This window comes from Scleropages formosus, chromosome 4 (genome assembly GCF_900964775.1).
Source record: "Scleropages formosus chromosome 4, fSclFor1.1, whole genome shotgun sequence".
NCBI classification, from domain to species: Eukaryota; Metazoa; Chordata; class Actinopteri; order Osteoglossiformes; family Osteoglossidae; genus Scleropages; species Scleropages formosus.
The window spans coordinates 26,739,181-26,755,697 of record NC_041809.1 but is presented as its reverse complement, the minus strand read 5'-3'; the positions used below and the strand labels follow the sequence as shown (position 1 = coordinate 26,755,697).

General features: G+C 46.5%; 1 protein-coding gene across 4 annotated transcripts in view; it reads left to right on the top strand.

Moving 5' to 3' along the window:
* The first annotated feature begins 2,018 nt into the window (after positions 1–2,018).
* The window catches only part of LOC108921178 (membrane-associated phosphatidylinositol transfer protein 3-like), a 33,258-nt gene continuing 18,759 nt past the window's right edge, over positions 2,019–16,517 (top strand). For 3 of the 4 annotated variants that reach the window (XM_018730526.2, XM_018730525.2, XM_018730528.2), the window contains exons 1-2: positions 2,019–2,287; positions 11,511–11,606. In XM_018730526.2, the coding sequence (XP_018586042.2) occupies positions 2,269–2,287; positions 11,511–11,606 (115 nt within the window). In that variant the 5' untranslated portion in view covers positions 2,019–2,268. The other variant, XM_018730527.2, reaches the window with a different exon arrangement.

The following is a 16,517-nucleotide window of genomic DNA, read 5'->3' as shown; positions in this document are numbered from 1 at the left end:
GATTTTGTTTCTCAATCACAGCACGTAAAGTGGCCTGCACTGTTAAGCGGGTGTTGTCTAATAAGTATTATCGCAAAGAGAGATAAAAATATCTGTAATTTGGTGTTTTAATGATTTTTACATGCAACTGTATTATCTGGGAACTCATTTTGCTCCCTAAGAAATAATTTCAATTTGACCTGCATGATAGGGTGATTTCGCAAAATGAATTTCACGAAAGCACATTCACGGGAGGAAACCTATATACTTGTTATCAGGGTGTGTCCTGAATGTACTTAGCAGAACACATTTCTGTTACACCAGTGTGATATATCGACGTAAGCGCAAATTGCTCTTTCTAAATGTTACACACTTGTTGAAATATGCTATTTTGTAAAAATATTTTAGCACTGTATTCCCTGATTAATTTGCATTGCTTCAGAATTGTACCACATGCAGCACAGAATACATATGATTTTGCAGGTAGGTCTTAATGAACAATATCAATAAATCAATTGCAAACAGTGACAATGGATGTATCTGAGTTATGTAACAACAATAATATGTGCATTTTTAAAATAACATATTGTATTTCCTGGAAACCTTTGAGCATCTTTCCCTGGCACTGGGATTAATTAGAGTGCCGAATGACCTTGCTTGCTATGGCACTCAGTGCTGTGCATTGATTTTTATTACTCATGTCTGAAAAGCTGATGTTTCTGAAGCACCTGAAGCCCACTTGTTTCCATCCAAGAGCTCTGAAACTTTTATGCTGAGCCAGGGCCATCCTTTGTTACAGATTAGGTTAATTAGCTCTTAGAAACCAACCAAGCACAGGACTGAGGGTTTTTAGTGAGTCCGTGAGAAACATGTTGAGTGCTGCTAGCAAAAAGTACCACTCTCATTATTACTCCTCTTCACAGGCTTTCAGCTTAGGGTCCTTCGGAGATGTCCTCCAAAACAGTCCACTCCTCCTCTCTCTTCTACCTGTCCTTTTGCATCCTGAATATACCATGGCTCTCTTTTGTCTGCAGTTTCATAAAAATGAAATTTCTGGAGGAAATTAGACCAAATCTGTGGCAAGGCCCAAGCATCAGTCATGCACAATGTATATTTAAACACCGACTCACCCAATTCTGCCTTTCACCCTTTTCCAGTAGTGTACCAAAAAGGGGGCTCAGGTGTAGCCAGCCCTCCAGCAGACTCCAAGATCAAACAGAAAGCACACTAGGCATTCATAGAGAATGCATAGCCACAGTCTAATAATTCCAACCCCTGAAAAATAATTAATATTCGTGTCGCTCTGACCTCTCATTACTATTATAGCAAGCAGTGAATTACGGCATAGGAAAAAAAAACATTTGAGGTACCCTGTGCATAGCTGAATTCAGACGTTAGCAGAGATATTAATGTTAGTTGAATGAAGAGATATTCATCGTGCCTGTTTCCACTTGTGGCAGCTGTTCACCGCATCCGTTTTGCAGGGTGTCTTTACTGTGTCATGTTACCATGTTGTCTGGAAACATTTGTCTGGAATCCTCTGATGGATTGGTGTATTGGGCTGGTATGACTCTGAAGGAAAAATTTCACTATCCATCAGATAATACCTGAGATGAGCACATTTGGGCCTGGGGAGAGTTATGGTCTGAGGGGGTAAGGTGCATTATAAAGAGGTCAAGTGACCTGCTGTGTAAAATCATCTTGTGACTCAGCAATTTGGACTGTGGGTAACTTTTCCAATATAAGATTGAGCATTTGGGATTAGCGGAATCCTTTATTCAGAAGGACTTACATGACCATCAATGCATAGCCAGAGGAGATGGGATGCTTGGCAACTTGGTCTCATCCGTTCCTCCTTTCGGCTGCGTCTTGAAAGCAGATTAAGTGAATACCTGGAATACCTGCGAGCTTTGCACCGTGGAGTGTTTAATTTAATTCCTTTACTGCTTTAATTGCTGCTTCTCACAGTCTGGCAAGAGCGCTCGGTGGAGCAAGAGGGGAGGGAGGAAAAGAGCCGAAGTGAGTGTGTGCAGCACGGATGCGCTGCGCTCCCTCAGCGACTCTCGGAGCCAGAGATCCCCTGCCTGCATGTGCACGATGATCTCGCCTCGCACCCTGCGCCTGCCTGGGCAGCGCCAGCCGAACCTCCTTCGCTGAGCGGCACGGAGACGCGATCGAGCACAGGAGCGGCGCTCCGCCGGGGACTTAAGCGACTTTGCGCTCGGAGCGAGAAGAAAGGCGCGCGGGAGCGGGAGCGGGAGCCTCGCGGTCCTCACGCGACACCGAGGCATGGCGAAAGAGACCAAAGGTAAAGGTAAATGCAAATGAGCGCGAGTCCGGCAGTCAGCGGCGGACTCACTTCCTCCCCGTTCTCAGCATCTGCTGGAATGCGTTCGATCATGAATCAATAGTGAGCGGAGCGCAGCGGCGGTGTCATCATATTATATACACTTAATTATCACCTCACGTGTCTTCTGTGTTGCCCCCCCTGGTCTGGAGGCAGGAGGATAATCAGGATTGTGTTGAGCGCTTTTGCCGGGCGTGTAACAATGTAGAAAAAAATGCGATTGGAAAGGTGAGCGCATCTGTGTGAGAGCTCACGGAAAGCAAAAAGCTGCGATTTTTGCCAGCAGCTCTATTATAATAATAATAATAATGCTCTTATTAAAATCCGAAGCAACGCGTGTGTCCACATGGCGATCGTGTTTTACCCATAAATGTTACCTTTCGCTGACGACGCGGTTGCGGCTGTGTGTGTGTCTGTACGCTGTGTGTCTGTCACGGATATCGACGACGGCACACAACACAAGTGAGGAAATCTGTACGTATAAATTATGTACGTGTGATGCGTGAGGAACTTGCTGCTCGAGGTTTTCGGTGTCGTCCGTCCGCTGGAAAAAGCGACCCGGCGAAGTTTGCGTCGCCGACCTGCTCATCATGTTGTATCATGTCACTGCAAGCAAGGTGTGTGTCTGTGTGTATCTATCTGTCTGTGTCTGTGTGTGTGTTGGGGGTTTGGCGATGCGCAGCGCGACCACAGACAGTCAGAGTCAGCAGGCGTCCACTGGAAAAACTTCTCACGGCGGAGTAACATCGTGGGTTTCGGGCGAGTCCTCATCCAAGGTCATGGATTTACGTGTCCGAATGGTTTGTGTGGGAACTGTGACCGCAGGGCTCCCAGCTGGACGATCCACTGGTACGTGATACGTTACATGCGCGAGTACGGCGGCGCAGCGCGTAGCGCTCTTGTCTCACGGCGCTGGGTGGTAAGAGACTGGACGTGGGTTCCATCCCCGCTCAGTCTGTGTGGAGTTTGCATGTTCTCCCCCTGCCTGCGTGAGTTTCCTCCGGGTGCTCTGGTTTCCTCCCACAGTCCAGACATGCCGTTCAGGTTCCCCTAGTGTGTCCGTGTGTTTCACTGACGTATAGATGATATTTAGCGCACACAGAGGGTGTGGATGAAAATGTATAGACCCAGTCCCTCAGATTTGCCTGACCCATTGTAAGCAGTGTATCTAGCAGTGTAAGTCACCTTGGTGAGTAAGGTGTGTGGGCTCATAGCACTACATAGTATCCATGGGCAGTTGCTTTTGAGAAAAGCATCTCCTAAATGAGTAAGTCTGGAAACAAGTACCTCTCTTACATGGTACGGAGGAGCATTATGATCTGTGCGCGTGCTAATAATAGCCGCCCTCTTTGTGTGTGTCTGTCTTGCGCACACACACAGAGTATATAGAAACTGGTCCAGGGGAGACCTCAGCATCTTCATCCTTGTCAGACACAATATGACCTCATGCATCACCAGCGCTTTGTGCTGGTTTATGCCTGTGTAGGATACATGGAGAGGTGGTGTCTGATAATCTTCAGGTCAACAAACAAGGTAATTTTTAGGTCACTGAGTTTAGGCCCCTCTTTTGAATTGTGTGACAGCAGAGGGGTAGAGGTGTACGGTGTCCCATCGCGCCACCCTGATCTGTCACCGTGTGTCACGCGGTCCGTGCGAGTCGTGCAACAGATGGGTGTCACACCATCTGTCTGGTTCTACAGTACATTTAAGTAGCTTTCTGCAAAATCTCATTCTCAAATCTACTCCTAAACTAGGTGTTTTGTCAGTGTTACGCTTTCAAGGCAGAGTACTAGAATACAGATGCTATTGATATATTGATGTTGTACCAACACCTCTCAGCATCCTTGGAATTTTAAAAAGGTAGCAAAAATAAAATGTTTTAACGAAAGAGTTCAACAAAATAAAGATTAACTTAAGAAATACACATTTTTGCGGATGTATGTTCTGAAAAGTCTGCATGCTGTTGTTGAAGCTTCTAGTTTAGTGGTTAGTGCTGTTACATTTAGACCTGAAAGCCTGAGGTTCAAATCCTTTTCCAGCTGTAGTACCACTGTGCAAGGTACTAACCCTAAATTGCTCCCAAAAAATTAGCCAGCTGTGTGAATTAGTTAATCATTGCAGGTTGTTTAATGTTGTAAGTCATTTGACAAGAAAAGTGTCAGCTAAGTGAATAAATGTAGTTGTTACACAAAATCTGGGAAAACAAAGGTAAAATGAATCTAGATATCTGAGAAATTTGTGTAGGGTGAAATGAGACTTCTGCATGTGTCATGGCTGTTTTAGTAAACTGCAAAGTGTTGCCTGGTATGCAGTTAAATTCCACCCCTCAGTCTCACAGTGGTGCCAGTAATGACTGCACAAGAACTGTTGGGATGGTCACACACATGCAGCAGGAGCTAGACTTTCAAGTGCCCAATGAAGGTGATGGATGATGTAATGGTTGTTTTTATCTGTTTGCTTTTGAGCGAATGTTTTCACACATTTATTGAGCTGTGAGGGGGGGTGCGGTGGTGCAGCGGGTTTGGCCAGGTCCTGTTCTCTGGTGGGTCTGGGGTTCGAGTCCCGCTTGGGGTGCCTTGCAATGGACTGGTGTCCCGTCCTGGGTGTGTCCCCTCCCCCTCCAGCCTTGCACCCTGTGTTGCCGGGTTAGGCTCCCGTCCACTGTGACGCTACTTGGGATGAGCGGTTCCAGACTCTGTGTGTGTGTATTCAGTTGTGCAAATTATGAAAATGTGCAACTGTGTTTTGAGTACACCTTCAGGTTCTTTACATTACTAGTCATGGAAAGGAACTGGAAGGCCTTCAAGTCAGAGCATACAGCTATTTACATAAATAAACTTAACTAGTCTCTGATGATAGGGGATTTGAGTAAACCTATGCTGGTTCCAGAGTTTGGTGGGTTGGAGTAGAGTGTTGGGGTTTGAGCACCACTCTGTGGTTTAAAGCTCTCAGGATGTTTAGGTTACCCCAAGTGGCTAAGGAACTTTGTAGAAGAAGGATCACAGGTCTGAAGTCAGGTGATGATGGATAATGGGTGTAGTGTTTTTATTTACTTAGAAATCGCGATGGATCGTGCTCATTGAATCTTTGCAAGGAGGATAAAACCACTGTTAATGTTAAGGATTCCTTAATTGTTGATGGTGAACAGAATCAAAGGTGGCATTTCCAATGTAATCAATATTCAAAAAGGGTGTCTTTCACCTATGTCCCATGTACAAATCAGGTGGAGACAAACACCTGGATCCTGCGGTGTTTTGCTTTCACCTTGAAGCTTATTAACAGGAAGAAGGGAAGTGTGCAGAATGTGAACTGGAACTGCCGGACCTCTGTGGTGTGAGTAAATAAGTTTTCCCAGGAAGAAGCAGCTACTGAGTTGATGTTTTACAGAAGTTCTGACTCCTGGTCAAAGCTCTGTTTAAATTGTAAACCTGTGTTTTGAACATTGTGTACACGCACACACACATTGGCTGAAGCCACTTGTCCTCAGCGAGGTCACAGCAAGCTGGAGCGTAACCCGGCAACACAGGGCAAAAGGCTGGAGTGGGAGGGGACACACCCAGGACGGGACGCCAGTCCATCGCAAGGCACCCCAAGCGGGACTCGAACCCCAGACCCACCGAAGAGCAGGACCCGGCCACGCCCGCTGCGCCCCCTTCCGATAAAATAAGTGACGCAAAGTTTTGCATAACAGTGCACATTTTCTGTCAAGATTTTGAGTTTGTCATATCAGATGGGGTGAGTATTATATAAACACTTTTGAAAAGCAGAAGTATCAGGACCACTTGCAGGTTGTACAGTCACTGTGGATCTGGATTTAAATGCAAGTAGCTGATGGTGTATGGCTGCGGCTCCCACAATTTAATGTTTGTCCAGAACAAGGCCACTGAGTACATCAGGGCCTCGTGCACTCATAGAGAGTTCTTCAGATTATGGGGAAAGACATGGAAAAAAAAAAAAGACTTCATTGGCCAGCTTAGTTATTTAATAGCATCACACTTACATTTCAATCTTGTTTCTCCCTCAAGTGGGATTGCCTCTGGCTGAACCTGCTTCAGATGCTTTTTTCAGAATTTGGTGTGTAGAAGGTGCTATCAAGCTGATTTTTCTCAGATCTTGGTGCTCATTATGAAACCTCTCAGTGGTCAATGACTGTTTGTGAGAGCAGGGCTTTCCGCTGCCTGTTAGCCATCAATGTGGTGCTGAGCATTGACGTCAGAAACTCTACACCCACGTCCCTATATTAATGACTGTAAGTCAGTCAGTGACTGTCATATTTATTTAGTACAGTACTTCATTATGCAAAATTGTTCATTCTGTACAGCACGACCATACCAAAAATGGAAGGCTCTCGCAGGGTAAAATAATAAATCTGACAAATTACTCTCTGACCATTGTCAGATGGCTAAGTAGAAGAATGCCTTATTAAAGGAAAGACCGTTAACTGATAAGTACTGAGCGCACGATTCTTATTTTGAATGCTGGGACACCTAGGGGGTAATCCATTTTTTGTGGTCCCTAGACAGATCTTCAAAATCAGCTAATTTTACATATAGAAATATGTAGTTCATTTAATTAGTTCAGTTGTCTTGCCCCAAATTATCTCATTATATTATGCTTAGCATATCCAACTTAAACAACCTTATTCAAGTATTATCAGTTAGTACCAGTGCATTTGGAGAAGGTAATAGAAAATTTTGATTTACCTGATTATTTTCCATCGCTAACAGCTATGCAGCTACGATGCTCTCAATTTCTGTAGCCAGAGATAAACAACCGTCGACTCTAAGACAAGCCATACAGCTGTCAACTATTCAACCTGGAAGTTAGGCTACGCAATCATGAGTCACCGGTCTTCGAGTGTTGGTAGGAACCACGAGGTCAGTAGAAAATGCCAATAAATTACATTGTTGTTTGGTTGTGTTTCTTGTTCCTCGCTTCATAGGTTGAGTTAGTGCCAATTTGAGTAGAGGTGCATCTCTGAGCAGAGGTAGCTGAAGACTGGCCCATGTCCTAGGGAAGTGCGTACCGTATAGAGTGGAATAAATCCACCTCAGACCCCCACTGTGACCCAAACTTTGATTCAGATCTGTTATGGTTTTTAGCCTTGAGAAGTAAATAAATAAAGATGCCCTATCAATTTTATTGGTACTGTGACTGTGCTCACAGGGAGAGCGCTGGATCTAGGAGACAATGCGGACACAGAACAACCTACCACCTGACAGAATTCGCCCGCAAGCTCACCACTTAATTCCAGCGAGGGAGCTGATACCGGTGAAAATGAGGGCATACGCACGCTCTTGTCGTCTGGAGAGTGTCACTATCAGTTTGATCCTACATGCTTTCCAGGATGCCACGATGAAGCTCCCACCATCTCCTAGTTTGTAGCAGAGGAGCAGAACCGGTGCAGTACTGAGTGAAAAAAATTGGACTGGATGAAGGACAGTGGGTGGAAAGTACAACTTTTTGAGAACATTTTTGCTTTAGCTCAATGTAGTCCATTTCATCAGGAAAGTAGGTCTGGATTGGAGCATTGAAGAGAATGAATGAACACACACAAACGCAATATGTACAGGTGCTTGTGCTGGGGCGAGCTGGGGCCTGGCACGATACTGGGGGCATGCCCTGGATGGGATGCCAGCTGCGGCAGGGCACCCCAAGCAGGACTCAAACCGCAGACCCACCATAGAGCGGGCCCCAGCCAAATCCACTGTGCCACTGCACCCCCCCATGCAAATGCAATACTGGTTTGGCTGGGGCCTGCTCTGCTTTAAATATGTTTTTGTATATATAAACGCACGCACGCACGCACTGACTGAAGTCACTTGTCTCATGCGGGGTTGCGGCGAGCCGGAGCCTAACCCGGCAACACAGGGCGTAAGGCCGGAAGGGGAGGGGACACACCCAGGACGGGACGCCAGTCCATCGCAAGGCACCCCAAGCAGGACTCAAACCCCAGACCTACCGGAGAGCAGGCACAGGCTAAACCCGCTGCGCCACCGCACCCCCTATATATAAACAATAAGAAGAAAAAATAATGTGAAAATTTGCCCCAGTAGAGACAACAGTCTCGGTACCTCTTTAGCGTGAACCCTATTTGCCTCCTCAGGTGCTGCCGATGGGATGAGTTACCCCGCCTTCTATCGGTAGGGAGGCAAGGCGGTGAATCCGCTTGCTTTTCCTGCCACTGCGTTCCTCCGTTCTCGCCAGCGAGTTCGATGAATCACCATTGCCTGCCTGCATTCCGAGAACCTGTCAAGTGATCTCCCTGTGCTGTGTTTTGCATAACGGCTGGGGACTCTGCATGCGGCTAAAAATAGCTTGTGTGCAGTAGCAGGAGAGCGCGGGGTCCTCAGCCTTTCCGTGTGCCGCTCTTCCGTGGTCGCGGCTCTTAGTTTGTGCTGCTTTGCAGCCTGATTGGTTCCGATAGTACCGTTCATACCGAAGCAGCGCAGTGATTAAGCACGAGTAACAACTCTGTGTCAAACTGTAGGTTGTTACAGGGTTGAGAAGGCAAGGTCCATCATTCCCTGTACGTCAGACTTCATTCAGCATCTAAATTCCCCCCATCTTTTGAGGTACATTTCTTCTTTGCCTAGTGCTTGTTATTTGTACGTACTCTGCGTGTTTTGGAAATTTCACCATGTGGTAATTTACCCTAGGGAAAAGCCTTCTCCACCATGAATGCAGTAGTTCATTTTAATTCCAAAGCGTGTTGACTGACACTGCTATTTATGAGCACATCCAGTGTGTGTGTATACACACACACACACACACACACACACACACACACACACACACACACACGCCAAAGCTGCTTGTCCTGAGCAGGGTAGCGGCAAGCCAGAGCCTAACCCGGCAACACAGGGCATAGGGCTGGAGGGGTCGGGGACACACCCAGGACAGGATGCCAGTCCATCACAAGGCAACCCAAGCGGGACTCGAACCCCAGACCCACCAGAGAGCAGGACCCGGCCCTGCCTGCGGCACCACCGCACCCCCTCATCCAGTGTAGTTGGAAGTAAAAAATAAGAAGAAAGGGTTTAAGTTCAATTCAGATGATGCTGCCTGGTCGCAGCGCTTGCATGGGTTGCTGTGGAAATCTGTGAGTTTCACTTGACTCCGATCAACTGATCATGTGCCAGTGACACGTGACAGTACTCCAAAAGGCCCCATCCTTCCGTGTTGACGTCCGAGCCCCGATGACTATTACAAACACGGAAAGATTTCGCAGACGTTACCGGATTTCGATCACATACAGACTGACACGTATTCAGCGCACGCAGAGGGTATGAATGAAAATGTATAGACCCGCTCCCTCAGGTTTGCCTTTTTTTACCTATGTATCTGGTGCTGAATATGCCCAGAAAGTTTCCATGTACCCTAGGGGGTGGAAAGTAGCCTTTTGAGTACAGCCATGACTTTGTTTTGCAGCTGTGCTACTTGCCGGTGCTCTATTTTCAGTCCCTCCGACAGAGCTGCAGACGTCCAGAAGGGAGTGGGACCGCAAGCAAATTAGGTGTGGAGAAACCGCTGTCCACGAACAGCCACGCCGGGCTTGAATAATGAGTCCATTAACAAATCACTGTCATTTTATTATTTGTTATTCTGCATGGTCATTTCTTCTGGTGCAGCGGGAACACAGACCTGTGTTCTCATTCCCGGTGGTTTTTTTTTTTGCAGGGAGCGGCAGAGCGGGGCTGCGTACAGCTAACGGTTGGAGACAGTATCAATTGTAACACGGTCCGCGAAATTGGGGCTTAATAAAGAGGCTGAGATGCTAAGTGGTGTGGGAGTTTAAGATTCTGCAAGAAGATCTGTTCTACTCGGAGAGACTGCATGGAGCCAGGGAATGAAACACGCTAGGAGCTCTCCTCCTAAGATTTTTGTCACACGTCTGAAATCGGGTGGCTCGGATGAAGATATCAGGTGGTCATGTATCACACGAGCGGCGGTCCGTATGAATTTGGCATTTCCTGTGTTAAAAAATTAATTTGTCTCCCGAAAAAGGCCGCGTCTCAGCGTACACATATTTGATATTGTTGAAATGAAATGTTTATGGTAAGCTAGAGCTGGATAAGACAGGCTGTTATGTGGAACACTGAGTAGAGGATAAGAGGCTGTAACGCTCTAATAACCCAAATGATGTCTTTGCAGCGGATGGGACGGATGAAACGCAGGCCGTGCTGAATGCGGTTCGGCCCGACGAGACGTTGCGGAAGCAGAGCGGTGGTTTTGCCGTTTTGTAAGACGGATCTGATCGCGGTCCTCAATTTGCAGCTCACAAAGAGGATTTCCCGTTTTTAATTAGCGACGCTGCGCTTCAAAGGACAGCGTCTCAGTGGTGTTTAGCAACCTCACTTGTGGAGGCAGGTCATTCAGTCGTGTTTCGGGTCCGCGAAGACTTTCTTTATGGTACTTTAACGATCATTCTTGCTCACCGCTTCCACTGATTTCCTCCACTTGTCAATGCTGAGGATGACACACACACACATTGTCCGATACCGCTTGTCCCATGCGGGGGTCATGGGGAACCAGAGCTTAACCTGGCAACGCAGGGCGTAAGGCTGGAGGGGAAGGGGACACACCCAGGATGGGTCTTTGATAAATACACACACACACTTTCTGAACCGCTTGTCCCATACGGGGTCACGGGGAACCGGAGCCCACCCGGCAACACGGAGTTTCCGTGTTCTCACTCTGTTTGTGTGGCTTTCCTCCGAGTGCTCTGGTTTCCTCCCAGAGTCCAAAGACTTGTTTCAGGTGAACCGGTGACACTACATTACTTCCAACGTGTGTATGATTGCCCTGTGATGAACTGGCGTCTTGTCCAGGGTGTACCATGCACCATGTCTCGTGTTTCTGGGATAGGCTCTGGACCATCCTTTGATAAATAATTTAATTTAATTGCAGGCTGCCAAAATTTGTGATTACTGTTTATTTTTACTTTGAAAAGGGATTTGAACATAGAAATTTGACTCACACTTCTCGCTGAGCAATGCGATCATCTTAACCCCTCATGCTCTATTTATTTGGTAAAAAAGTAGCCGGGAGAACATTTACAAACAGGCCCTTAGCGGTCAGTTTCTATTATTAGCTGAACTGCAGAATGCTGTGAGAAGCAGGACACATCATGGGTTCTGTACCTAATGGCTAAATCTCTGTCTCTCCTCTGTCTGTCCACCAGCTTCTGTGCGCAAGTACAGTGCCTCTCACTGGCGACTGCAGAACATTACGCAGGAGTCGGTCGACAGCTCTGATGACGAGTTTTTCGATGCCCGAGGTGAGCTGCTGCCATTCTTCTTCCTGCCTGTAATCAGCCTATTCAGGGACATCGTTCTGCTGTACATCAGGTATCAGTTGCCTTTCTTTCTTAGCGGTTAGAGCCACCACCCTGCACTTGAAGAACCAAGGATGAAACTCATCTCCTGCTGTAGTACCCTTGAGCAAGGTACTTCGCTTGAATGGCTTCAGTTAAAATCACTCAGCTGTATAAATGAGTAAATCATTGCAAATCACTTTGGGGAAAAGTGTCAGCTAAATGAATAAATAACTAATCAAGGTGATTACTTTGCTTCAGTCTCCTTCACTTTTTCACTACAATGCGAAAGCCCAGAGAGGAACAGCTTTCCAGTGTTTGCAGATGCAGACAAATCCTCAGAGGGCAGCTTAGCCAGGTCTCCTGGATTGAAGTCTTAATTGAGTCCGGCGAAACCGGCTGCCTTTCCCGACACGGCCGGGAACTGGAAAGGGCTGATTTCTAATGCCAGACCCATGAAGAGGAAGAAGAGGTTACCTTGAGAAGCAGCAAAGGGGGATGTGCAGAGCAGTTTGTAGGGTGGTAGTAGCAGTTAGGAGAAGTGAAAGGCAGTGCTGCTGTTAAGGGGATTTTGATTTGCATGTCTAATGCTTCCAATGTGCATTTTAGGGTACGCACACAGAAACACAGTCACACACCATCTGAACCGCTTGTCCTATACAGGGTCGCAGGGAGCCGGAGCCTAACCCGGCAACACGGGGCGTAAGGCCGGAGGGGGAGGGGACACACCCAGGACGGGACGCCACTCTGTAGAAAGGCACCCCAAGCAGGACTTGAACCTCAGACCCACCGAAGAGCAGGACCTGGTCCAACCTCCCGCGCCCCCGCAGAGCTGACCCAGGACAGTTAATTATATCCGATAATGGACTGGGTGCTTTATGCTTTGAAACTGTGATCAGGGGCAAGATTTTTAGCACAATAGGTGAACGGTTGAACCTGGAGGCAGGTTAAGTGTTTATTATCAGTCTGTTTCTCGTTGGGACTTTCGAGATTCGTCGTGTGCTCTTTCTCTGCCTGCTAATATTCCTGGGTGTAGATCTCGTGTGGGTCTCTTTAAGAACGCTCCAGAAACGTTTAAGCGAAAGATATGAACGAATGTAGAGCGAAAGGCCTCATTAGTGCGGAAAGAGGTCAGCGTTAATGACAAAACTTGGATGCGATGGCTGACAGCAGGCGCTCTTTCTGCTCCTAGATGGATTCTGATCTTCGGAATGTGCAAATAAAGCAAGGAGTCCCGGCGAATTTGTGACCTTTTGCCTGGTCACAGTGACCTGAGAGCTTGCCATCCGAGTGGTTAAGGTTTCGCAGGCAGTGATTGAAAAGCACCGGGAAAGTGCGAAAGGTGACCGGCGCGGTGACATGCGGCTGAAAGGCGTGCTGAGAAAACTGAATGGGTTTTACTTCTGCAGCAGACTTACATCCAGCTGTGCTGACACACGCATCAATACAATCCCTATGGCAACTCTGTCTCCTGCTCAGCAGATTCACTTGTATTTATTTATTACACACACCAAGCACCCGCTGGATGAAGGGAAGACACACACTCGCACACACAAAGGCACTTACACTTTTGCACGCTGGCAGTTTTTTATTACTCTTGTCAGCAGTGAAGGTTTCTGAGTTCAAATGAAACATAATAAATTGTTTTCTGTTTATACACAGCATATATGTGCATAAATTATTTTTCAGACTCTGTTGAATAATTCGATCACTTAGAAAGCAAAAGCACAAAGTTATCTGAAATGCTGGCTTTGACACAAGCATTTGAAAAATTGCACAGAAAAGAGGGAAGTTTGTCCAGCTAAAAACACACACACACACACACACACACACACATTTTCCAAACCGCTTATCCCATACGGGGTCGCGGGGAACTGGAGCCTACCCGGTAGCACAGGGCAGAAGGCTGGAGGGGGAGGGGACACACCCAGGGCGGGACGCCAGTCCGTCACAAGGCACCCCAAGCGGGACTCAAACCCCAGACCCACCGGAGAGCAGGACCCGGTCCAACCCACTGCGCCACCGCACCCCCCAGCTAAAAACAAAATAAACATAATAAATCTTTCCGGTGCTTAAAAAACAGCTGCATAACAAGAACATATTTCACCAGTTACGATCATTTTGGAAAAATTTTAATTCCCATCAAGAAATATAAATGAAAACCATCATAGGGATTTGCAAGTCATTATGGGGTTTCCGTAGGTTATTTTACTTTGCCACTGCATCCACCAAAAGGAGGGGTGCAAAGCTAAGAAATTAATCACAAAAAGCGGACAATGATGTGCTTCAGTGTGCCTCACTGTGTTTACTACAGAGCGAGTCGGGTTGTGTACGGTGTGTGTCAATGTTCGATGATCGGACGGACGCTAAGCTTGGCATTTTTGGTGTGACTTTTGTTACAAATCAAGGTGACTTGTCAGCGTGTAGGAAGTGAAGGTGGAAGGGCGGAAAGAGAGCGTGTAACAGAGAATTAGAGAGTGTTACAGCATGCATACGGAGTTTAAAGATGTGCACATTGTACAAAAGCATTGGGGAAGTTGAAGGAGAAGAATGAAGTGTAGGACCAGCAACTGGATGGATGCGTTCAATCACAGCGACAATAGACACACCACAGTGGCTGCCAAAATTCAACATGAGCTCAGTGGGACAAAACAACATCCAAAGCAACAACGCAAGCAGGCATCGGGACATGTGACAGAATCAATCATGTATGGAGCAAAGGTGCCCAATGGCACAGTTGCTCTGTGGCTCAGGGAGACTGGGGCGGCCCCACCTAGTCTCATTCATCAACTCAAGTACCCTTGTACCTGCTTCAACTAACAGATGCCTCCATTCCTGATTGCATCCCTTTTTATTTAATCAGAACCCATAAATCACCGGGACTTGATTGAATGTCTGATATACCAGATTTCAACTCTCTGTCTTTCACCTTCCCTTGTTAGCAGCGTTGCTGTACTTTTTATCAAAGGTGGCTGATTGAATATCTGAATTAAATCAAACTGAGGGATACCGAGGCACAAAGCAAACAATTTCCCTGTCACGTACTCATTAAAAATGAGCGAGTTCGACAGGTCACGTAGACGTCCGTGGGCTTCGCTTCGTCTGGCTGGCCGCAGGAATCTAAAACATTGACTTTTGCTTCTGCAGAGCTGTGCCTGATGTGTTTACCTTAAGTAATAAATCTGTGTTTGCGTGAGCATCTGCCCAACCTCGGCTTTGCCTCAGACTGTTGCGCCATTCAAAATAAGAAAAACAATTTTTCTGGGTCCTTGATGTCATTTTCGGCAGAGGTAATTGATCCAGAGGGACTTAAAAAGCTAACAGGCTCACGCACTTGTGCAGCTGAACAGTTTGCTTCGTGAGCTCTTTAGGGCAGCCTCGGTTTTGCTGCTATGATTCAAGTCAATAGCACGAGTTTAAAAAGCTGTTGTACAGCTGCACTTAACATCACAAAGATCCCAACAAGCTCTATAATATGAGACCCCCGGTCATCACAGGAGATCAATAGCTGGAGTAGTTGAAACACAGGCTGTGGTCTGAGTACCTCTGAGTACCTCTGCTGATTGAGGCTTGTGGTTTCTTTGTAAGACTCGAAGAAAATCTGCACCCAGAAGCCACGGTGAAATGTGATGCGTCTCTGGAAACAGGCTCATTGTTGAGTAGAGATGCCTGTCTGATTGACCCAAACTATACAATTCAAAATACCCAAACATTAAATGCTTATATTCACTCTTTTAGCTGAATTTTTTTCTCCAAAGCAACTCACAGTGTTAAGCTACCTATGATCGTTTCCCCATTTAATTAATTTACACATTTACGCTTTAATTAATGTCACTGTGTAAATGTTCACGCTCCACAACTTTGAGAGCATAACTTGAATAACGGGTAAACTTTCACGCAGCTACTCGTGTTATGTACATTGGTTCATATGGTGGAAAGTAACAAATTAACTGTGCTTTAGAATCACGAATCTGCATCCAGGTCTCTCTTTCTGTTGATGTAATGCATTTATCGGATTTTTCTGTGAGATGTACGTCGCTCTGGAGAAAAGGATCTGCTGAATAAATGTCATGCAAACTTATTGAGTTGGGCAATTTAGGACAAGCACTGCAGCTAAGTGAGGATTCAAACCTGCAACTTCTGGGGCCACAGGTAACACCATCCACCATCCCCCCTTCTGTTACTGATTGAAATACACCCACACCCACAACTCAACCGACAACACCTGACTCTGCTCCAGCATCTGGCTAACCCCTCACCCTTTAAAAGACCCTCCCCAGCTCCTGTACCTTTGCGGAATCTCGTTAGGGACGACCGCCCTTCTTTGTGACTCCTCGCTCATACGCATCTCCAGTTCTCAGTTCACGTTCTCCAGTTTCGATCCCTAGTTTTGTTTCTCGACCACGGATCTTCGTTTCAACTCCGATCGCCGTTCGACCGACTCTTTGCTTCGTCTCCTGACCTCGCCCATGGATTCCCGCTCTGACCCCGGCCGCTGATCGACCGACCCTTCGCCTGTCCCCGATATTGAGAACTTGCCTGATCCCCTGACTCCAGACGAACGACTCCGTACTTGGGTCTTTCCGTCCCGGTTCTCTTGGCCTGTCGTGACACTTTCAAGACAATCTATAGAAGTTTAGTAATACACACATCTCTTGATTTATGTATGGGATAAGTTCTTCAATTATGGCCATAATATGGCTAGCATACTTTGTAAGACTTTTCATTTTAATGTTTTTATTAGCTTTGAGCCTCATTAAAATAAAAAAAAAAATTCTGATTTAAAATCACTGATAATAAAAATTCCCTCTGTCCACAAACTCCTATTCATACCTATTGGTTACTGATTCATCCCATAAACTTGTTCATGATCTT